The 22,409-nt window shown below is 42.4% G+C and overlaps 2 protein-coding genes and 1 long non-coding RNA gene across 4 annotated transcripts; 1 reads left to right on the top strand and 2 right to left on the bottom strand.

Annotated features, from left to right (window-relative positions):
* Window positions 1-40: 40 nt before the first annotated feature.
* optn (optineurin) lies at window positions 41-5,959 on the bottom strand. Of its 2 annotated transcripts, none has more exons than XM_028954869.1 (14): window positions 5,848-5,959; window positions 4,935-5,074; window positions 4,362-4,537; window positions 4,093-4,251; window positions 3,601-3,659; window positions 3,382-3,495; window positions 3,039-3,159; window positions 2,767-2,882; window positions 2,270-2,419; window positions 1,517-1,610; window positions 1,266-1,421; window positions 1,047-1,189; window positions 779-870; window positions 41-559 (listed from the first exon to the last, which is right to left on the bottom strand). In XM_028954869.1, the coding sequence occupies exons 2-14, from the start codon at window positions 5,071-5,073 to the stop codon at window positions 459-461; spliced, it is 1,620 nt and encodes a 539-aa protein (XP_028810702.1). In that variant the 5' UTR covers window position 5,074; window positions 5,848-5,959; the 3' UTR covers window positions 41-458. The 2 variants fall into 2 exon arrangements, with proteins under 2 accessions (XP_028810702.1, XP_028810703.1); XM_028954870.1 differs by having other exon boundaries at window positions 3,382-3,492.
* Window positions 5,960-8,077: 2,118 nt separating this feature from the next.
* ccdc3a (coiled-coil domain containing 3a) lies at window positions 8,078-17,654 on the top strand. The gene is made up of 4 exons (XM_028953707.1): window positions 8,078-8,129; window positions 8,207-8,694; window positions 8,895-9,069; window positions 17,065-17,654. Exons 2-4 carry the CDS (start codon window positions 8,309-8,311, stop codon window positions 17,380-17,382), a joined length of 879 nt encoding a protein of 292 aa, XP_028809540.1. The 5' UTR covers window positions 8,078-8,129; window positions 8,207-8,308; the 3' UTR covers window positions 17,383-17,654.
* LOC114764249 (uncharacterized) lies at window positions 10,966-15,078 on the bottom strand. The gene is made up of 3 exons (XR_003742485.1): window positions 14,829-15,078; window positions 14,002-14,587; window positions 10,966-11,211 (listed from the first exon to the last, which is right to left on the bottom strand). It is a non-coding gene; the product is annotated as an uncharacterized LOC114764249 (long non-coding RNA).
* Window positions 17,655-22,409: the final 4,755 nt, after the last annotated feature.

Here is a 22,409-nt window from a genome sequence, read left to right as displayed (position 1 = left end):
TTGAGCCCTGGTTAACCCGCTATAGACTGTCAAAAGCAGGTCAGTTTCTTCATATCTTTATTAAGTGCTTTCAAAACAGTTTTGAACCATTTTAACAATGACAATATAATTCAAACAACTTCATTAACTCCAAAGCAATTTTATCATTTAGATATACATTTGTATGCTTTCCATATATAAGAATGATATACATGACTTTATTTAAATAACTGAGAAATCTTTCAGAAAAAATAGGAGTAAAGTTTTCAAAACAAACCGAATTAGCAGGGACCCAACATCCTGTACACCGCTCATCATAGTTTTACCGTTCTTCTCTAATATTAATTGTATTGTCGTACAGTATATTTCAGAGTGCAATATTTGGGAAGAGAGAGGCTACTGTGCAATTATCACTAAACATCTTGTAAAGCTTATACTCAGTCAGACTGGGACAGATGGACGAGAGCCCAGCCGGAAGCTCAGATGATGCAGTCCATGATGTGGATCTGCAGGCTGTCCAGATCAGGAAGAACCTCGTTACACTTGGGACATGCATGCTCTGGAATATTTATGTCAACACCTGTGGGGGAATTTTTTTTTTTATTCTAAAACTAACAATGCATATCGGACAATAACATATAATTCTGTAAAAGTGTAATTATTAAATATTATTAAAAACCAAGAAGCAAAAGAATATTTCCTTATCAATATATGGAATTGAATATGCACATAAAACATTTTACAAAAATCACATTGCAAGAATGCAAAAAAAATTTGACCAAAATAATGCAAACATTACCTCTGTTCCCCTGGTAGCTTTGACTTGTGGCGCCTCCTTGTGGTGTGGCTCCACGTGACACATGTCTCCGCTGCATTTCTGAAAGGCTATGTCTACAACACAAATGTCATCAAATGTATCTTTTAAAACATTTTAAAATTAATTAATCTATTTTGCAGCAGACAGACACAACAACAGATATAATGCAGAAAACGTTTTGAACAGGGCAGTGGTGGCCTAGAAGTTAAGGAAGCGGCCTTGTAATCAGAAGGTTGTCTGTTCAAATCACCTTCCCAGTGACTCCATATCTTCCTGTAGTTGGCTGTTCTGCTTCTTCACAAACTCCAGCTGAGCAGCCAAACGCTCCTTCTCCTCGTGGATCTTTTCCCGGGCAGCCCGCTCAGCATAGAAATCTGATGAGTACACCTCCGCCTGAACAAAGAAACACTGGTTACACACTCAAAACATTCCATTGTCAAATGCACAATAAAAAAAAACACACACACACCTGAGCTTTAAACACGCTGATGGTCTCCAGCTCCTTCTCCTTCTGGAAAATCTCTTGTTTCATCTCATCAATATGCTGTTGCTTAGCAGCCAGTGCCTGCTCTGCCATAACCAATCGCGACTGGAGTTCGTTCCGCTCGTCCCGTGACAGGCTAGCCTGAGAAGGTCATATGTTAATGGGAGAATGTTTAAAATAAAATCGAGCCTGACTGGAAATGGTTGGCACGAAAGGACAGACTGTGAGTCTCTCACCATAGCAACATCTCTTTTCCTACGCTCTTCCTTTATCTCATTGTAATCTTCAAACAGCTTAGTGTAGGCATCCTTCAACTGGGCCAGGCTACCCCTTGTTGGTGTGAGGGAGAAAGGATTAGTAAAGTACAAATATAAATGTTCATCTATGAAAAAGATACTAGCGTCTGTGTAAGCGTGCATGTCAGAAAACCCCCACAAAATTTACAGGACCCGTGAGTACGTGTGTAAGAGTGTGAATATGTGTCTAGGGCTAAACAATATATCATTTATATTATACATGTTGCAATTATCCAGAGCAACTTACAATTTGCTTACAGGTTATAATCAATTAAATTGATCAAAATATTGAAATTGGACCGGAATCTGAATAAATGCGTTAATAAAAATGTTTTTTTTTAATCGCAACTGCAATTATTTTGCAACCTCGACTCTGCTCCATCAGAAAATGTCAGGGTTGCTGTGGGAAGATGCATGTGCAGACATGCAGTCAGTGAACAAGAGAGTAGAGCAATGGTGAGCCCCTGGTAGGGATGGACAATATATTGAAAACAAACCAAAATCACGATTTGAATAAATGCCCTGGGGTCTTGTGGAGGCAGGCAGAAGAGATGTAGCTGCAGCGATGTTTATATGAGAAGTGTGTGTTCATGTGTGAAGTAGATGTGTCTATATGTGTTAAGCAATAGATCACATGGGTTGCTATGATATACAGTATACAGTAAATGTGTGTATGTGTCCATGTGATCTCACTTCTCCTCTTGGGCTTTCTTCTGCTCCATCATTTTCTCCGCCTGAAGACTCTCCAGCTGTAGCTTCAGCTTCTCGTTCTCACTCTGCACCTGCTGCCGCTCCCCTAGCTGTACCCGAAGGGTGCCCAACTCCTGCTCCATGTCCCTAGACCTGCACAGAGAGTGGGAGGCAAAAATAATTCCCTTTGACTTTGATGTTCTGATAACAACATTATGTGAAAACACTGACATAATGGCAGTTAGCAGTGTGACCTTAGGGCACAGGGCTGTGAGCTCAAATCTAGATTCCTAATGCTCACTAGGTAGACTGGTGACTCTAAATTGGCCGTAGCTGTGACTGTGTGTGCCCTGCAATGGTTGGTGACCCACCCTGTGCACAGTGCTCTGGTGGCGATTATGGATGGTGGGTGAGTGTCAGTTAGTAAAAATCTGAAGAAACCTCAGCCTGAAAAGGTCCAATTTATTTTCCTCCCCTTTCCTTCTCATTCTCTGCCTCACCTGTCCTGAAGGTTTTTCTTCATGTTTTCTGCTTCATCCAGCTTCTTCTGTGCCTGCTGCAGCTCACTGAACAAAGTTTTCATCTGGGCCTTCAGGTTCTCCACCTCAGAATTTGACTAGGTGAAACACACACACACACACACACACATATAGAAATGTAGTATTTGGACATTAATATTTGGCATGGATAGCTGGCTTTATGTGTCTACACCACCAAAAACAGCCAATGACAGAGGTGTTTTCATAGCCCTGCAGAGACTAAAGCTTTGTACCTTGTCTGTGCTGCTCTGTTTATCCACAACAGATTCCTGCATCTGATGGGATAGAGATGTCTGTGTGCCATTCTCACTTATCATATCTTTCTCTTGAACCTGCAGCTCCAAATACTTCAACCTGTTTAGGGGCAAAAACCAGAAATGGTACTAGGTCCACATCCACATTCTACATTACATCTATGTTTGGTCAGCAGAGGTCATTTGATCATAAACTGACCATTGATGAAAGTGGTAGTTAATAAACCATATGCAATATACTACATGTGCCTAATAATATGGCCACCAAAACTTTCCAATCCTTAAGAGCAGCAAAACAAAATCTGCCCAATGACACCTGTACCTTTCTCTTACACCACTGAGCTCCTGTTCAAGCCTCTCCCCACGTTCAGTCTCCTTCCTCAAAGACTGCAACAGCTGGCTCACAGTCTGTTCCTCTGACTCCATGCGTGGCCTGCTAGTAAAGCAAAAATGCTATCGTAAGTACAATCCTGTGTTGCACAGCAGACCCTTATCTTGCTCATATGCTCAATTCCCAGCATAAACACATCAGATTGCTTACATTTGCGATGCAGAGAGGTCCTTCTGTAGGCAGGGCAGATCCTTCTCCACTTCACCCTCCTATAATGGAGTCAGTAGGTGTCGTATTACATGCTTTGGTTTAATAATCACTTTTACTATTGTAAGTTGTAATCTAACTAATTGAATTGTTCAATATTCACTTTCACTTTATGTCTGCTCAGCAGAAGGCAAGACAAGAGTCTCTGACAATTATTTGCCTACTTGCAACAAGCAGTACAGACATTCGGCTCTTTTAACACTATCACAAAAGCAGATAAGACTCTCTGGAGCCTAACCATTGGAAGTCTCATCATACAAAGTCTGGAAGTTACATCATACAATCTAACAGCAACAGTGCAAAAACAGATATTGTCAGAGAAATCATTCATTTCTCTTTCTTAGTCTGTCTATAGTACTTCTGTTTTCTGTTTCTCTTATGTGGTAACACATAAAGAATTCACAAAGAAGCAAACTGGTTTGGGGAGCTACTCACTGCAAACCTGATCTCTATAAATGAGTCTTCAGGTGAGCCCTGACCCATCTTCAGCTGTAGTTCGGAATTGAGGGCCACCAAGTCATTCTTCTCAGCCTGCAGACGAGCCACGTGAGCCCGCAGGGTCTCCAGCTCACCACCCGGAGTACCCGCCTCTGACTGAATGATAGCACAGCATAAGACTATATAATCAAAATTGATCCTCTGTCCATCTCCACACAGACTTTCATTCATGATATAAAACTCTGTCCTGAATGAAGGTTGCTCACCAATATCCCAAAGCGTTTTTTCAGGGATTCGTTCTCAGTACTCAGGATGCTCATTCGCTGTTTGGCTTCTTCCAACCGTCCCTCCAAGAAGTCTCTTTCTTCTTTTTGTTTCTCCTTCCAGGCAGAAAGTCCCTCAAAACGCTCCTTCATTGAGGTGTTGGTCTGCTTCAAAGCTTCTGTATACATTACAAACCTGAGCATAAGCTAACTAAACAGCCACTTAGGGCTTGAAATATTTCAATTAATATGTTGACTAGACTGACAAGTTGCCACTACTGTTAAATGGGGTGGTGGTGGCCTAACATGTAAGAAAACAGACTTCTAACCGCAATGTTGCAGTTTTCAATACTGAACAGCCAAGGTGCCACTGGTCATGCAAGGTCATGTGTGTGGATGGTACTTTGCTCAGTTCGGGATTCAACACTTCATCATTTTTGCCATTATAAAGCAGCCAAAGTATAATGCACAAATAGTATACATGTACAATGTGGGACCCTAAATCGAATTCTGCTTAAGGCAGCATTAAAACCTTCTGCTATTTGTGTGCAGAATACATATCTGAGGGACCTTTACCCTTTAGCTCTTGGTTCTCCTTGATCAGGATGTTCATCTGCTGAATGGTCTCTTCCAGACTAGCCATCTGCGATGGTCCAGTTCCATTCAGTGGTCCTCGTGTAAGGTCCCCATTCAACATCGGGGTGCCAGAAGCCATGCTGAACGTGAGGTGGGTGTGCATACACCATGCGGTACAGAAAAAAAACAATGCAACCAACTTTACATCACTCAATTAGCCAGTAATATAACAATTATGAACCCTTTTCAAAATTCTTCTATTACCACTGGGGCGGGACTTAACAATGCTACGCACCTACATTTCCTGGTTTAAAGACTTGTGTAGAGGATCTAGGTCTATCTTGGCTTTATTTTTTTTCAAGCAGACAACATGGAATTTTGATAAAAGTCTGTTACATGTTACATGATGATGCAGCGTTGTGGCGCAAGAAGCAACATTCCCACCTATTCCCTAAATAAATAAATAAAAAGTCACATTCCCGTACAGCCCCATGACTCAACAATGACATTTGGATATGTAAACATAATAAAGATAAAACAATATATACATACAAACATACGTGTGTGTAAGTGTGTGTGTGCGCGCGTGTGTGTGTGTGTGTGTATGTATGTGTGTGTATGTGCAAAACATTTTTCTTTTGCTTTCGTTTCTCATGATACGCAGTATCAACCCTATTGTTTTTGATATCCGGACACTTTCAACGCAGAAAACACAGCCAAAAACAATAACGCCGACAACAGAGAAAGCAGAAATGGGTTGATTAGAAAAGTGACAGAAAACTTTAGAATACGTAAACATGACGAGCCGAATACGCTTCTCGGCTGGGTAAAAACAATACGTAGGTTATTTTAATAATAATGACACAAAAATAAAACGTATTAAAATCCCATAAGAATGTGGAAGGGCACTTACAAGTCCCGAGACGTGGGGTTTGTTCTCGGTGCTGCGTTGACACTTTCCACTCCGCTCCTGTGCCGCTTGTTTCCAAGAGCTTCCTGGTAGTGACGTCATGCAGGGCGGCTCATGAGCGCATGCGTAGCGCATCCGCAGACCCGCAACTAATGAAGATGGACGCGGGCCGTGCTGAGGATGCCATCCGTGTGTTTATAAGTCAGATAACGAAGACCGCAGTGTGTATCTGGATGGGGGGAGGCCGGAGGGGGTTTTCCTTGCAGGATGACAGTGCGCTCTGGGGACTGCTGCTCTTTACACAGCAACGCAGTCAGTATCAGAAAACTTTATAAAGGATATTGCTTATGCTACAACTGCGCAGAGGGGAGGATATGCAATGTACATACAATGTACAAGACATACAACAAGTGCACAGAGAGACAGAGACAGACATATGTTTATGAGTATAAATAAAAAAATAAAAATAAGCACTAAAAATAAGTAAACTGTGTGCTGTGCTGCTGTGTATCACATGTGACAATCACTTCACTTTAATTGCACAGTAAAAACAGCAATAGGAGACTGCACTGCAGATGATCATTCATTGTTCTACCCACTTTTTTATTTTTAGACTCATGTTTATACTGATGATTTGCTGATGGAAACATGAATTCCATGAACTTTTACCTCTTTTGTCTTTCTTCATCTCTAAAGAAGCATAAAGCATTTGAGCATACAGATGCAGAAGCATGTAAAACCTGGTGTTAATAAGCGGTTTATGGCGCCAAAACAGAAAAATGCACACAAACACACATTTGGGCTCTGTATGAAGTTTCATTCATAACATCTTTTTATTTTCCAATCCAATTATACAAAACACGGATGAGTTTCTTATTATTACCATATTATTAAATAAAGATAAATACACAAATCCCACCCATATATCCTGAACCATCAAGGAACCACTGAAGTGACACTGAGCAAAGTACCATCCCAACACAGCTCCCCGGGTGCCTATCATGGCTGCCCACTGCTCACCAAGGGTGACGGTTAAAAGCAGAGGACACACTTCATTGTGTCACCATGTGCTGTACTGCAGTGTTCACTTTGCTTTCACTTTAATCTGCAGATTTAGAATTGGCTAACTCTGGTTTATCCAATGGACTTTAGTCCAATGGACTGCACTGAACGGGGAAACGTATCCTTTGGCAGCATTTACCATGCTCACTATGAAATATTTATCTTTTTTTCTGTTCAGATCCACCTGAGATTATTGAGGCTTATCCTGGCACCTGTCAGAGAACTTCACCTGCTATGAATTTCATACTATGTAGGTTACATAAACCTCCTGATGTGTTTAGTCCAAGGCGGTTATATGTGCAGTGATGTAGTGCATAGGGTTGGTTAAGATAATCTGCCAGGAGAGTGCCACCTTAGTTACAATTTACCTTCAAGCCTGTTTGTATAGTATTCCTCCGTTTGAGTTGTGCCATGTCTCATGTCCTCCTTCAAACGTGACACTCACACTGATATTACAGAGTGATTTGCATTGACAGATAGTTTCATTTAGATTACATGTAAAACGTCTCGTAGTATTTTTTCGAATTCAGGACCAGTCCACTCGAAGCTATTTAGGATGGAGGATCATGCACAAACAAAGGTCCAATGAAGAAAGTCAAACAAGAAGGATTGTTGTATCTTTGATTCATGCTGATCAGGACAGTGGGTAAATCCAGGGCAACTCTTGCTCCTCGCATGGTGTTCTTGGGTTCATACTAAGACAAGGTTGATATGGATCACCTGTCTGGTTCCTGTGTACCACCCCTTTGGGCTTGTTAGCTAGAGTTAGAGCTTGAGTTAAAGTAGTATTCTGAACTCAGAAGGGTTGACAGAAATTAATTTAATTAAAAACCGTTGGCTTTCCAATACGGTTCACTAGGTGGCAGTATTTATACATATTTGAATTTATTTTCAGACCAACTTTTCATCTTTGGCTGTTCTCTGCTACACGCACATTTGATTTGGCATATATTATCAACCATGAAAATGCGACCGATATAAAACTATGGATTCGTGGTAATATATGATTAAAATCCCGATACATTCTTATACGTGTGCAGATGTATTTTGTTTATTGCAGCGTGTGAGGATGAAGAGGGCTCCCCATTGGCTGGCGGAACTTTGGCGCGGTCTGATTGGCCGGAGACGGTGATGTTAGGCGGCGATGCTCTTCAGAAGTTTCGAAGGTTAGAGAATGTCCACAGACGGGTCTCCGACTCCGGGACCCCACGGACCCTATTCGTGTAACCCTGTTTTTTTTTAATAAGGTAAATTTACATTTATTTACATTTTACATTTATTTTATTCCGTTTTTTTGCAGTTTAGTATGTTCGTAGTTTCTGGTCGCCCGTTTTGGAACCAAAATTGAAGGGTCGCTCGACACTCGGTCGCACTTGCCGCGTCGCCGCGGGACGCTGCGAGGATGGCGCCTGCGCACTGGGCGACGCTCGGCCTGCTGCTGTGCCACGGCTGCCTGGCGCTGGGCTGCCAGCTGCCCGCCGAGTGGCGCCCGCTGAGCGAGGGCTGCCGCGCCGAGCTGGCGGAGATCATCGTCTACGCCCGGGTGCTGGCCATCCACGAGGAGCCGTACGCGTCGAGCCTCTACAACTACCTGCCCTACCGGTACGAGGAGGAGCGCGCCGCCGACGGGCTCTTCTACGCGGCCGAGGTGGAGCTGCTGTGCGACCAGGCGTGGGGCAGCATGCTGGAGGTGCCCGCCGGCTCCAGGCTGAACCTCACCGGCCTCGGCTACTTCTCCTGCCAGTCGCACACCGTGGTGGAGAACAACTCGTACATTTTCTTCCTGAGGTGAGTTCCACGTGTGGGGGCCTCAGGGGCCACGGGGGCCACAAGTCAGAGCAGGAACACCAAACAAGAGGTGCCGTTTTGGAGATGTCCTTACACGCGTCCTTTGCCAGATAAGGAGGTGCTAGGTCTTTTTTGCTCGTTGTCTGTCTGATTGGTGGAGGTGTACATAATATAAGCAATTTAAATAATTTTGCGCTCAGGATGAACGAAAATTTCAACATCCTCCCACATGGCGTGAACTTCCAGGATGCCATCTTCCCAGACACTCCTGAGAACCGGAGGACTTTCTCCAGCCTCTTCCAGTTTTCCAACTGCTCCCATGACCATCCCCTGCAGAGCTTCAGCCCGGACTGGGAGAGTCAGGAGGACAGCAGGGTAAGACCTTCCCCGGACACCACTGTCTGCGGAATGCCTGGGGGTCAGGACGTTGGACACGTGCCTGTGTGGAATCTGCAGTGGGATGGGTCAGAATTAGTGTTTCAAAAGGACACTGAGCAACCCTCGGTGGTCTTTTAGCCAAGATGTGCAGAACTGTGCAGCAATACTACAAAAACGCTGTCAAAGAAACAGTGATCAAAATTTTACTTTAGAGTTGCAAGAGACCGACCGCCAGTACATCTAGCACATCTCCACATATCAACAGTTTTTTGCTCAAATCAAATAAAACCATTGATTCTTTCACGTTTTAATCATTATTATTGTGTGTTTTACACTTTTAGATGGCGTCTTCCTGAACAATTTCAGGAAGGTTTTTTCCTATTGGGAAAAACCTTTAATTAGTTTCACCGCTGCCTAAAGCACAGTACTGTGTTTGGGGAGGTCATTACAGGCCAGATTAAAGACCCCCTACCTTGAGCTTCTGACCCACCTTACACGCACACCGGCACCTACAAGTCTGTACCATTCATTCTCAACCACGAGACCTGGTGTGAGGGAGGGATGGTGAAAATAGAGGGGGGGACAGGACCGAGATCAAAGGTATGCTGATGGGGGGGTAGGAGGGGGTGTTGCACAGAATGGTTCTGAAAAAGAGCCCTGGCTCCCCAACCCACAGAACGTTGGGGTTTTTTGTTGAGTGTTTTGTACTGAACTCTAAACTCAAAGGTTTTTACACACATATTAATTTATGTGTCTTTCTTTTTCGGAATGTATCTGCTTTATAAAAGTTTGGGAGGTTATGTAAACAAAGAGTTCCTGCTTTTCCTTCACTCACATTAATGAGCATCTCATGAAGCTGCTTATGATGATGCCAACAGCGTTGAAAAGCAGTCATGAAGGTAAAGTGCAGTAACTAGCCACCATCTTTTATATTTATGGAATTTTGCAGACCCAGATGCAGATGTCTTGCTCATGGACACGATGGTAGTAAGTGGGGTTTGAACCTGTGACTGTGTGTGTGCACGTTTACATTAGATCAGTTCCTTGGTGTTACAGTTCCAGTAAAACTTGCCTAAACTGATGATTGATGACAGTCACAGACTTTTACTGCTTCTTCAACTTCCTTCAGCTATTCTTTTTTAAATTGAAAGTGAAGTGATTGTCATTGTGAAACACAATGCAGCACACAGTGCACACCACGAAATGTGTCTTCTGCTTTTAATAGTCACATTTCATCTTCAATGCTTTCATTGATGGATGGAGGGTTTTGCCTAAAATCTCATGATACTTGGCCCCATTCATACTGTCCTTTGCAGAAAATCAACCCAAAAGCATATTGTTTCCACCCCATGCTTCACAGTAGGTGTGGTGTTCTTGGGATGCAGCTCAGTTTTCTTCCCCCTACTAAAGTTCTATTTTGGTCTCATCTGACCACATGACATTCTCCCAATCCTCCTCTGCATCATCCAGATGGTCTCCGGTAAACTTTAGAGGGGCCTGGTCAAGTGCTGGCTTAAGCAAGGGCACCTATCAATCAGGTGATTTACAGTGGTCTTGTGTTTTAAGAGTTGATCTGTTCTCACCAAGCTGCTTGTATTGTAGATTGGTTCATCCCAGTCTCGTGCAGATGTACAATCTTGTCCTTGGTGTCTTTAGACAGCTCTGTGGTCTTGAAGGTGTGGACAGGTGTCTTTTATACAGATAACCAGTTGAAACAGGTGCCATTAATACAAGTAATGAGTGAGGGATAGAAGAGGTTCTTAACGAAGTGAGGTCCAGAATTCTTGCTTGTTTGTAGGTGCTTATTTTCTGCACCATTATACAAATAAATTCTTTTAAAAAACATACAATGTTTTTTTTTTTTTTGTGTACCTGTGATAAAAATGACAGATGTCTCAATTTTTTTCAATCAATGTCTGTCAAATACTTTTCTTGCCCCACTGTATATTGTAAATGTCATTTTTTGTCACGACCGGCACTGAGGTTTGAAACAACAAAAGGGGTTTATTGAAAATAAATGCACTAAAAGAAACCCCCATGCCAAGCGCTGAACAAGTCCCCAGTTCTGGGACGGTACTCCGTCTGTGGACGCCACCGATGCATGTCCCTTTTTAGTCTTCCACTCGAGCTCGTTCCAGCCTGTATGAGGGTTCACAAAAAATACAATGAACAAACAAGACCTTCCAGAACCCACAACCCAGTAGTGAGGGAATGGTTACTTCCAAGTGCTCACTAAGGAATTTGGACTTACCGGGCCATTGGTAGCCACAGACCCTAATAATCAGGGGAGGGGGGTGGTGCCGGCGTGGGTGTGTCAACTGTGTTAATAAAATGTAGTTACTGGATAAGAATGACGATATGACTACGGTCATGATTTATATAATGAAATACAAATCAATTTAGCACTTTCTTGATATTTTACTTTGTCTTAATTCTCCCTTCCTTTTTTTTTTGATTGACAATTGGCAGTAACCAATATTGCCCATGACAATTTGTTTACACCCATCCATTAGACACAACCTTCACACTGTCTCACCTTCATCTGTATCTTCCTGCATTCTTTCACATCTCCCAACCTCTGACTCATTCTTCTCCTTACCACTAGAGACCGCTACTAACTCTCTCCTCACCTCACTTTCCCTTTCCATTGATCAACTCTGTCCTCTATCAACAAAACCCAAAAGGACTTCTCCCCCTGCACCCTGGCTCTCTGATACATTGCACAGCAATCGAAGAGTACTTCAAGCAGCGGAGACAAAATACAAGAAATCTCAACTTGACTCAGACCTACTGTATTACCAGAATCTTCTGTGCAAATTTTCCACTAACCTCACTGCTGCTAAAACTGCTTTCTACAAAGCAAAACTAGAAACCTCTGCCCACAACCCTCAAAAACTCCACAACATTTTCTTATCCCTACTCAACCCTCCGACTCCCCCTGCCCCAACTTCCTTAACAGCTGATGATTTTGCCAACTTCTTCACAGGGAAGATTGAAAAAATCTGTGAGACATTCTCCACCACTAATCCTACTCTTCCTTCTGAAAATTCTACAACTACTCTAAATCAATTTTCTAAGATCACATCTGATGAAATCATTCAGATTATATCTACAGGCAACCCAACCACCTGTCCACTAGATCCAATACCTTCTGCAATGTTTCAAACCATCTCCCCTGACCTCATCCCTTTCATTTCTTATATCATAAACAGCTCAATCTCATCTGGCCATGTACCATTCGCCTTTAAAACAGCCAGGGTTCTTCCAATCCTAAAGAAACCCACTGCTGATCCTACAGACATTAACAATTACAGACCAGTTTCCCTCCTCTCATTTCTATCCAAAATCCTTGAGCACTGTGTCTACAACTAGCTATCACTCCATCTATCACAGAACAACCTCCTGGATCCTAACCAGTCTGGCTTCAGAACAGCTCATTCCACCGAGACTGCCCTTTTGGTGGTTACCGAGCAGCTACATGCAGCCAGATTGGCAAAACTGTCATCGGTTCTTATTCTACTCGACCTATCTGCAGCATTTGACACCGTTAACCACAAGACTCTCTTGTCAATCCTGAAGAGGCTTGGAATTCGGGGCTCAGTGGTTTGCAGTGGTTTGCTTCCTACCTTGATGAGCGATCTTACCAAGTGACTTGGAAAGGATTCACCTCTACCTCACGTAGACTCTCCACTGGTGTCCCTCAAGGCTCGGTGCTAGGTCCTCTCCTTTTCTCCCTCTACACGAGATCACTTGGTGAGGTCATTTCCTCACATGGATTATCCTACCACTGCTATGCTGACAACACACAACTCCTCTTCTCCTTTCCTCCCTCAGATCTACATGCTGCTTCCAAAATCTCTGCATGTCTAACCGACATCTCATATTGGATGGCAGCCCATCACCTCCAACTCAATCCCACCAAAACTGAACTAATATTCATTCCAGCAGATCCTTCACCACATCAGGATCTTGCTATTTACCTAGACAACTCGCACCTCTCTCCTTCTGCAACAGCCTGCAACCTTGGCGTAACAGTAGACAACCAACTCTCCTTCTCAACTCACATCAGCAATCTTTCCCGCTCATGTAGATTCCTTCTCTACAATATCAGATGAATCCGCCCTTATCTGTCAACCCAGGCCACCCAACTACTGGTTCAGTCCTTAGTAATCTCAAGACTGGACTACTGTAACTCCCTTCTAGCTGGTCTACCACTATGTACCATCCGACCTCTACAACTAATACAAAATGCAGCAGCACGACTAATCTACGTTCCCTTCACTGGCTCCCAGTAGCTGCACGCATCAGGTTCAGAATACTGATGCTGGCCTACAAAGCCAAACATGGAGTAGCACCATCCTACCTCACAGCCCTTATTACACCTCGCACTGCACCTCGTATACTCCGAGCCTCCAGTACTGCTCGCCAGTACTGCTTTAACATCTCTGAAGGTAAAAGGAAAACATTCATCTAGACTCTTCTCTGTCTTGGCCCCTCGGTGGTGGAATGAACTTCCCCACGAGCTCAGTCACTGAGCACCTTCAAAGGACAGCTCAAGACCTTCCTCTTAAAATAATATTTAGATTCAATTGTAATTTTCTTGTTGTCGAACTTGTGTACAGAAACTACAACAGAGTGAATAAAATAGATGTATTCATTGTTGGGGTCCTAGTGAACCAGAATTGATCTCTTCATCGATGGTAAATGCCGTAAATGTAAATGGGACTGAAGCGTTTGTGGTTTTGCTGAGGTTTCCATTAATGAATATGAAATTATACCCTGCTCAATTTCATATCTTTGAGTGGAAGTATATGGATAATGGCATAGCTTCTCAACACTACATTTGCATAGTTTCCCAACATTGCATCACTGTCAGTCCCACCCAAATAATGAGGAGCTGTTGCGCATCTTACCCCTGGGGAGACGTACCTTAAGCAAAGATGTGTGTTGCCCATGGCACCCAATCACAACTGCTCCCTTTATGTGGTAGTTTCTCCCTCACCCACTTGTTCTGCCTTGTTGTGGATGTGTACATGTACAGGTACATGACTTAGTATTTTGGGCCATCAATTTCCTGTTAATTAAAATATCACAATGTGTTTTTTTTCCTGAACAAACCTCTATTCAAAATCCACATTTCAAAGTGTGTTGGAAGGTGTGTTTGTGTGTGTGTGTGTGTGTGTGTGTGTGTGTTTGAGAGCAAACTGTCAACTATGTTCAGGTCAGGTCAGAGGTCAGGTCCTTTTCCGCTGTAACAGGTGTTTCGCAGTCTGAACAGATGTCATCGCCAGAGAAAATGTTTGAACACACACACACCTGTACACACACACACACTCACAGGTAATAAATAAACAGATGCTTTCTCAGACAAATAAAAAATACTCACCCTGACATGCACAGTGAAATCACAAAGAGAGATATCGTCCAGCATCCTTTAACTCGGAGAACCCACCGCAGAGTGGAATAAACCTGCCCACAGCCCCCTCGGCTCAGACCATTGCACAAACAAATATATCTGAAGTATTAAAAACATAAAAACTGCTTTTCAGCACTGGGTTTCAACTGCTGTGGTCTGATTACAGTGGTGGTGGGTGTGGAGGTCAATTTATATCCCTCTTCGGTCAAACTCCAGTAAAACTGCACAGGGGTAGCGAGGAAGATACCAGTCATACATATGCATACATACAAAGACACACACAAACAAACACACACAATGACAAAGGCAGACATGAACAGTCAGTTATAAAACTACTCACCGATCTGTATTGGGGGTCCACCGACCTGTAAGCACACACAGCCCTAAATATGCACACACCTAGCTGAACGTAGCTTGCAGCATTTAGTTGTTTTCTTCCTGTAATTTCCCTGAGGTACCAACAGACAAAACCGCTGAGGAAAATCTGAGGAAGATGAGCAGTTGTTATGGGTGTGTGTGTGTGTGTTTTGTTTATATCATAGCAAGGACTAAATGACCTTAGATTTAAGAACATTTAAGTTTAGGTTAAGTAGGTCCCCTATTCAGAGTTTTTTTGCTTTTGTATCAGTCTTAAAGGTCCCCTAATGCTGTATCTGAAGTCTCTTTTAGAAATTTGTCCTCTTTGACCCCAGGATGCGCCGTTTCAGTGTCTGTAGCTTTAAATGATAATGAGGATTGAAGTGAGCAGGCATTCGTGTACATAACATCATCAACACCATTCACCAACCACAATGTTGGGCGCAGACAGGAAGTCGTGTCTGCATTTTTCCCGAAAAACAATTAACCCACTGGCCGTCTGAAAAATGCCGTAAATGAAAATGTATTGCAACTTTTAGCCACTGCAGGACCATAGACAATCTAGGGGAACTCGGATTAATGTTAAATAATCTCACAAAGTGAAATTTTCATTATAGGGGACCTTTAAACTTTTGGATCACACTTCAGGTTACTGATCCTTTGCAGGACTTGCAGGAACATGGAATAATGTACAGTTTAAATGCATGTAAAAATATGAAGCGCTTGTATGTAACGTGCACATGTGCACATGCTATGACCAGAATAAAGTGGCGGTGACATAATGAGCACCCCTTCAAAATACATAGCATGTATAACAACGTAACAATGTATATTATTTAACATATTCACAATATGAACTATACATGGTTATCAAATATACATGGGTATAGTTATGATTCCAAATGTAGAATTTTCCTTGGAATCACTGAACCAGTGCTTTAGTGTTTTCTTGACGTTTTGTGAAGTGGTTCTTTTTCATATTGAATCAAATCAAATTTCAGTTTAATCAAATCCAAGTTATTAAATAAAATACACACAGCTCAGAATCATACACACAAATGGTTTAGGCACACACGCACACAGACCCTCATTACATGGATGGGGCTACAGGCAGGGGGTTCAGAGAAGAAAAGAATCACTGGAGGAGAAGTGATGGAGTTGGCGGGAAATGATGTCAGTAAGGAGCGTATTGACCCGCATTCCTGCAGATTAACAGTAGTGCAACTCAGCCATCACCCAATTATTGAACATGGCTGGAGCTCTGCTTCTTTCTCTTTTTCTTTTTCCCCCTGTGCCATTTTCCGTCCCATCGTATTCGTAAGTCCACCCTAGGTCTCCATTTATGGTGAGGTGAAAATAAAGTTCGCTTTGGCTTTTGACTCACTTTTCCACTTCTGATCCACTTTTGTCTAAATTCACCTCATTTACATTTACATTTACAGCATTTATCAGACGCCCTTATCCAGAGCGACTTACAATCAGTATTTACAGGGACAGTCTCCCTGGAGCTACTCAGGGTTAAGTGTCTTGCTCAGGGACACAATGGTAGTAAGTGGGCTTTAAACCTGGGTCTTCTGGTTCATAGGCGAGCGTGTTACCCACTAGGCTACTACCACCTCCTAGTTAGAAGAGCTTTCATTAATGACTCGGTTGCTTTGTTTAAGCAGTACTACCTATGAGAAAGTTCTACACTACTGCTAGTATCGCATGAGTGTATCATTGTGATGAGTCTACAGTTTATGGCAGATGCGATGATATAAAACTGTGAAACCAGCTTTTGGTTGTGTCGCTAAGTAACGTCATTAAAGAGCCATCTTGATGCTGTGATTTAACTCCTTGGAATGATGTCTCAGAGCGCCATATCACCAATAAAGTAGGATTTCTTTCATTCCATCAAATAGGGCTTGGAGGGGTGCCATGGAGATATGTTGATAGCAATGGACATAACTACTCCCTCTACTCAATCTTTATCTTATTTGTATCTTCTGGTGCAATGTTGGTACGACCAGTAAGTAGTATGGATGGTAGTAGCTTAGTGAGTAACTTGCCTATGGACCAGAAGACCCAGGTTCAAACCCCACTTTACTACCATCGTGTCCCTGAGCAAGACACTTAACCCTGAGTGTCTCCAGGGTGACTGTCCCTGTCACTACTGATAAATGGTGTAAATATTGCATTTTTTATGATGCCGTATCAATTTACAGTGTTCTCTGTCTCAGTTGCTGTGCTCGTCGGTGCAGCAGGTGCTGTTCGAGGAAGAGGAGCGCGTCCGTTCCCTGCAGCGGCGCGTGGCGGAGCTGGAGCACAGGAACGCGCAACTAAAGCAGCGCGTGCGGAAGCTGAAGGGCTCGCTGCGCCACGGCCGCAAAGCCTCCCGGCAGGCGGAGCGAGAGAGGCAGCGGCTGCAGGAGTGCCTGAGCGCCACCCAGAGGCGGACGGGGTCACCAGAGCCCAGCGGCGTCTCACAGCCACCCAACCCGGGCGGGGCGCTCGCACATAGAGAGACACACCGCCGCAAGTACAGAGAGGGACAGTGAGCACACACACACATACACACAACATCAGACATCAGTGGCACTCACAAGTTGACTGCTGGGCAGTCTGTCCGATCCCTTCAGTGTTAAACTGTGCGCATTTGAATCCTAGTTACTCACGTCCCTGCGACTACAAGAACTTCAATCACATCCATTAATGAATGAATGAGTGAATGAATGAATGAATGAGTGCGTTTTATATAAACTTATGTGGGCTTTGTTAAACTATTATAAAAAACATGTATTAAAATAAAAAGATTAGTTTGTTTGTGTGAGTGTGTATGATCTTGTCCTTCACTGGAATATGTTCAACTTCAGAGTGGTTCTGTCCGGGATTCTTTCAGAGCCAGGTACAGTCAAGATGACCGCTTGAAGTCTGACCGCATGAAACGGAACAAATAAGAACTTTGCTACGGTTTGCATCACAGGGTAGCCTGTCAGTTTTCGGATCTAAAGTACACACACACACACACATTGTTTAATTATCAATCACACTGTTTCCCAGTTTATGTAACACGTTTTAACAGCTGGTTAAACTAATGAAAAAAGCAGCTTTTAAAATCTGACCCCTAAATCCATCCCTTTTCGCACAAACACACCAAGAGGTTTATGGTTGCTTTTATCTGTTATTAATAAGATTGTAAATGTAAATTACACCTTGTTTGGATTGCTATTTAAGGGCATTTTTTCAGACACTACTACACAGTGTCCATGTGGGGTCTGTAAGGGGACTGTGTGTATTAACTACTAACCAGGAGGGCACACTTGCCTTTTCTGGACGGTGGGGCTGTGTCGGTATGAAGACATTTGAAAAACATATATTTTTCAAACTTGATTGGTGCACAGACCCTATGGGGAGCCTTGAAGGAAATGGATGACAACTTGAAGGAAAACGTCTTTGTTTCTGTGCCTGAATGATGCCTCCTTCTATGAGATATGAGCTTTGCTAAATGGTTGATGAGTATGAGAAGGGTATGACCTTCAGACACCAGCTTTTGACCAGATTGGATCAACATCCAAACAAAATGACTGGTAAAAATTATGAATGATGTCTCCAGAAGACTAACAGAGACTGGAGCACACCGTGATGTCCTAAAGCGAGCCAATCTTTTGTTGTTTTTCCTCCCTTTAATTTGTCACCCCCTGTCCGGTGTATGTGTATGCCTATGCATCTCAGTCAACCCCTATCTTGACTGTGGCCTCTAATTTGCAGGTTTATCACACACAGCCCCAAGCACATTTATAAATGTGATTGGTGCTGTGAGCTGCGATGAATTAGTCATGAGCTTCGATTTACTATTTGCCACACAGGCATACATTTGTGAAAACCTACTCAGTCTCAATTGGATAGTATTTATAGCTTGTGGAATTCAGCAGAAGATTGCATAATGAGATTTGCCTCATCTTTGAGACTTAGCTTTTTCCAGGATTATTGTATAATTGTTTCATGTTTTAGGATTGTATCAGAATATTGATAGAGAATGATGTTAGGTTTTATGGATACATAGTGAGTGGCCTTGAAGAAATTCCACCTTGTTAGGTTAAATTCTGTTATTCATGTAAATGTTACCATAGTGAATTTTCCTAGAATTTATTTTCAGAGCTACCAGGGTGGATTTAAATTAAATGATAAACTATTAAAATTCTAATTAAATTAGCTTTTTGAGTGATTTAGCCAGCTAACCTATAACATACAAACACTAACCTTAGTACTTTATCAGATATGTTTTTTTACTGGACAAACATTGTCCATAATATAGCCAGAATATTAGCAGAATATTATTTCAGAAAAAATGTTTCTTAAAATGATCTCATTGTAATATTATTGGTAAACGGTAAAAAGACAAATTCAGTGACACAGAAAAAGATTAAAAGATGAAATTACAATTTCACTGCATTTACATGTACAACTAAAGACATTTCAGTGTACGCTATAACTTTTTATTTATAATGTTGTATAAAAGAGAACATTTAAAATGTCTATTATTTTAATTAATAAATCAGTGAAACAGATTTTTTTTTCCCCCATAAATATGCAACTTACAGGAAATATTCATGTTTTGGGCTCCTCTGGCAAATGAAATCTGTAGGAGACCTATACATGCATTTCTGCCTGTATATCGACAAGTAGCCATAGCACACATCCTGCGTAACCATGCACAACTCATCTGCAGGAAGACATTGTTCTAAACTAAATAACGCATTGAGAAACCATGCAGCAGAACAATTGGGCATTTAATGTAGGATATGGCTGAGAATAAAAACTGATCTGTGCCTAATCCAGCCCCCCGGGCACCCTCCAAACACTTAGTCCACATATAAACACATGACCTTTAACCCCATGCAGGAGCTCTGCTACCTCAACTCAGAGCTCCAGCTAACACCACCATCAGGATGTGTGTGTGTGTGTGTAAAGGAAGTGAAAGACACTGATGTGTGTGTATGTGTGAATGAGTAATAGGAGAATAAAAGCAAGTGTTTGTCTCAGCATGTGTGAAGCAGAGAATGGATGTGAGAAAACAAGAGTGCCGCTTAGAAAATGAAGGAGCAAAGAGGTGGAAGGATGGGGAGCACAGCAGCACTTTTTTTTTTTCTTCGAATAACAGAGCAGTGATTTCAAATGATTTGAAAAAATAAATTTGCTGCATTTTTCAACACTTACCTCATTCTCTGACCTTATATCTTCATGCTGTGGACACTCCGTGGGACCGCAGTCAGGTATTTATGAAGGCCATTTAGGGTAATTGCTTTTAAGTGCATAATGATCTTAAAACCTGCAAAATGTCTTCCCAGGAGAAAGCTTGTGTGTTTTCCTTGATAAGACACGCTGTGTACGTTTGAAAGTGATGAATATACATATGAATGTCTTCCATGTCTCGGAATTAGCAGGAACTGTTGATCACCAGGTTAACAGCAAGTGAAGTAATGGAGAGCGAGAGCCACCACATTTTTGGGTAAAACACTGGCTGTCAGACTGACCTGTTTTATTTTTTTATTTTGTATCACAGTCACAGAAGTTTTGGTTGGTTGCTCACTGCGAATAAGAATGGAAAATGATGTTGCAAACCCAAAAGAAAGTGATTGTCATTGTGATACACTGCAGTACACAACGAATTGTGTCCCCAGCCATGACAGGCGCCCGGGGAGCAGTGTGTGGGGACGGTGCTTTGCTCAGTGACACCTTGGTGAACCGGCAACCTTCTGATTACGGGGCCGCTTCCTTAACCGCTAGGCCACCACTGCCCCAGATTGATGTAATTTTGTTAATACTTTGTTAATACATTTAATACATTCATTAATATAAAGTCTTATTAATATAAGAAAATTAGTTTGGAATAGCAGCTTTTGGAGACCACAAGAGGGAAGATATACAATCTATATGGTCAACCTGATATTTTTAATCAAGTTATGACCAAAAACTAACATGAAAGTGATACACAGCACAGCACACGGTGACACAACGAAATGTGTCCTCTGCTTTTAACCATCGCCCTTAGGGAGCAGTGCGTGGGGACGGTACCTTGCTCAAGGGGACCTCAGTGGCACCTTGGCTGATCGGGATTCGAATCACCAAAGTTCTGATTACGGGGCCACTTCCCACCACTGCCTGATGTAACAACTCTTTCCCTTCATTCATTTAGCTGTTTAGAAAAGGGCTTGGACAACTATTGGCAGTGCTGCTGTCCTGAAGGGAACGGACCTCCTGTTTTTCTGTGTGTCTGTGGGTGTGGGAGAGCGATAGAGATGAAGAGAATTTAGACCTCTAGGCAGAAACAGATGAGGTGTCTACAGCAGGGAAAAGAGGAGTACACATGCTGAAACACGTCTGAGAAATTACTGAAATAACCCTCACCCAACACACAGATGGCCACAGATCTCTGGTGTCCGGAGAATTGCGCAGTAGTAAGTTTTCGGTAATGATTACAACTAGGGGGAAAACACGGATAACGCCGAGGCCCAAGCCAAAAATTCACATGTTCTTGGCCGTCCTATTAAAAGCCATAGGATGCAGCATAAATTTCTACAATTACACATCCATTGGTGGAGGTGAAAGAAACTGAATCTGCTAAACACTGAACCAGTCCGAAAAAAATATATATTTCAACCAAAAGATGAGAAAAATCATCAGTACTTCGTAGATGTCTGATATCTCTGGAGGTGAATGTCTGATATGGACATTAGTTGTGTGAAAAGAGCTCCTCCGCTTTGCATTAACCCATGCCGGGGGCCTTTTTCAGATTCCTTCAGAAGATTCATTTGAAGAAGAGAAATAGATTTGTTTGCTTTGCAAATTTACAATCTTCAATAAACCTGGATCTATCCGTAATTTAACCAAAATCACACTTACCCATAAATAGTCAATTTTCATTTGCTAAATTTTATTAGCAGCCATGGAAAATGAACGAAAGGTGATCACGAGGTAGAGTGAACCTGCTGGAGTGGCGGATGCGAGAGACGAGTCTTCTTCTCCCCTGCCTAACCGACGGAAACCGGTGGGGTGTTTTTCACACACTCGCACTCACACAGAGAGAACAACCACAACAAACTTCTTCTTTTTTTTATGATCATTCAGGATTTATTTGAAGAAAAAAAAAAAAAGGAACAAAACAATCGTTCATTCTCTCCTTGGTTTTCAGCATGGTAAAAACTCTGATATGTGCACGTGATTGTCAAAGGCATCAAATATACAAGCCCCGTTTTAACACATGTTCTACATCACAGTAAGGTTAGTATCGATATGTGAAATGTTGGGGAGGGGGAGGAGGAAAGAAAATTGATCACCATTCTCTTCACATGCAAAGAAAAGAGTATATATATTTCACATTTCACTGGGTGTTCTATATAGTTTCCCCTTTACTGTTTTTGGGGGTGTAGGCATGGCGATTCCCATGAACGCAATGATCACAAGACCTGTTTATAATAACCCAGCCCTGTGTTCACCATAATGCAGAGCGATTCAGTAAATCATGAAGACATATCAAGTGATGCTCATGGATTTTTTTTTACCTTTAACTGTTCATCAACATGCT

The sequence above is a fragment of the Denticeps clupeoides genome, chromosome 15 (assembly GCF_900700375.1).
Source record: "Denticeps clupeoides chromosome 15, fDenClu1.1, whole genome shotgun sequence".
NCBI classification, from domain to species: Eukaryota; Metazoa; Chordata; class Actinopteri; order Clupeiformes; family Denticipitidae; genus Denticeps; species Denticeps clupeoides.
The sequence above is the reverse complement of the archived record's forward strand: the minus strand, read 5'-3'. Positions and strand labels throughout refer to the sequence as shown.

What these genes read in the sequence shown, in the direction of transcription:
- ccdc3a (XM_028953707.1), top strand. Translation starts at nt 8,309, where the DNA reads ATGGCGCCTGCGCACTGGGCGACGCTCGGCCTGCTGCTGTGCCACGGC. An exon ending in TCGTACATTTTCTTCCTGAG is followed by an intron (nt 8,695 to 8,894) that starts GTGAGTTCCACG and finishes TTTTGCGCTCAG; the next exon opens with GATGAACGAAAATTTCAACA. An exon ending in AGAGTCAGGAGGACAGCAGG is followed by an intron (nt 9,070 to 17,064) that starts GTAAGACCTTCC and finishes TCTCTGTCTCAG; the next exon opens with TTGCTGTGCTCGTCGGTGCA.
- optn (XM_028954869.1), bottom strand. Translation starts at nt 5,073, where the DNA reads ATGGCTTCTGGCACCCCGATGTTGAATGGGGACCTTACACGAGGACCA. An exon ending in GACCTCTCTGCATCGCAAAT is followed by an intron (nt 3,496 to 3,600) that starts GTAAGCAATCTG and finishes TTGCTTTACTAG; the next exon opens with CAGGCCACGCATGGAGTCAG. An exon ending in CTCAGTGGTGTAAGAGAAAG is followed by an intron (nt 3,160 to 3,381) that starts GTACAGGTGTCA and finishes GCCCCTAAACAG; the next exon opens with GTTGAAGTATTTGGAGCTGC.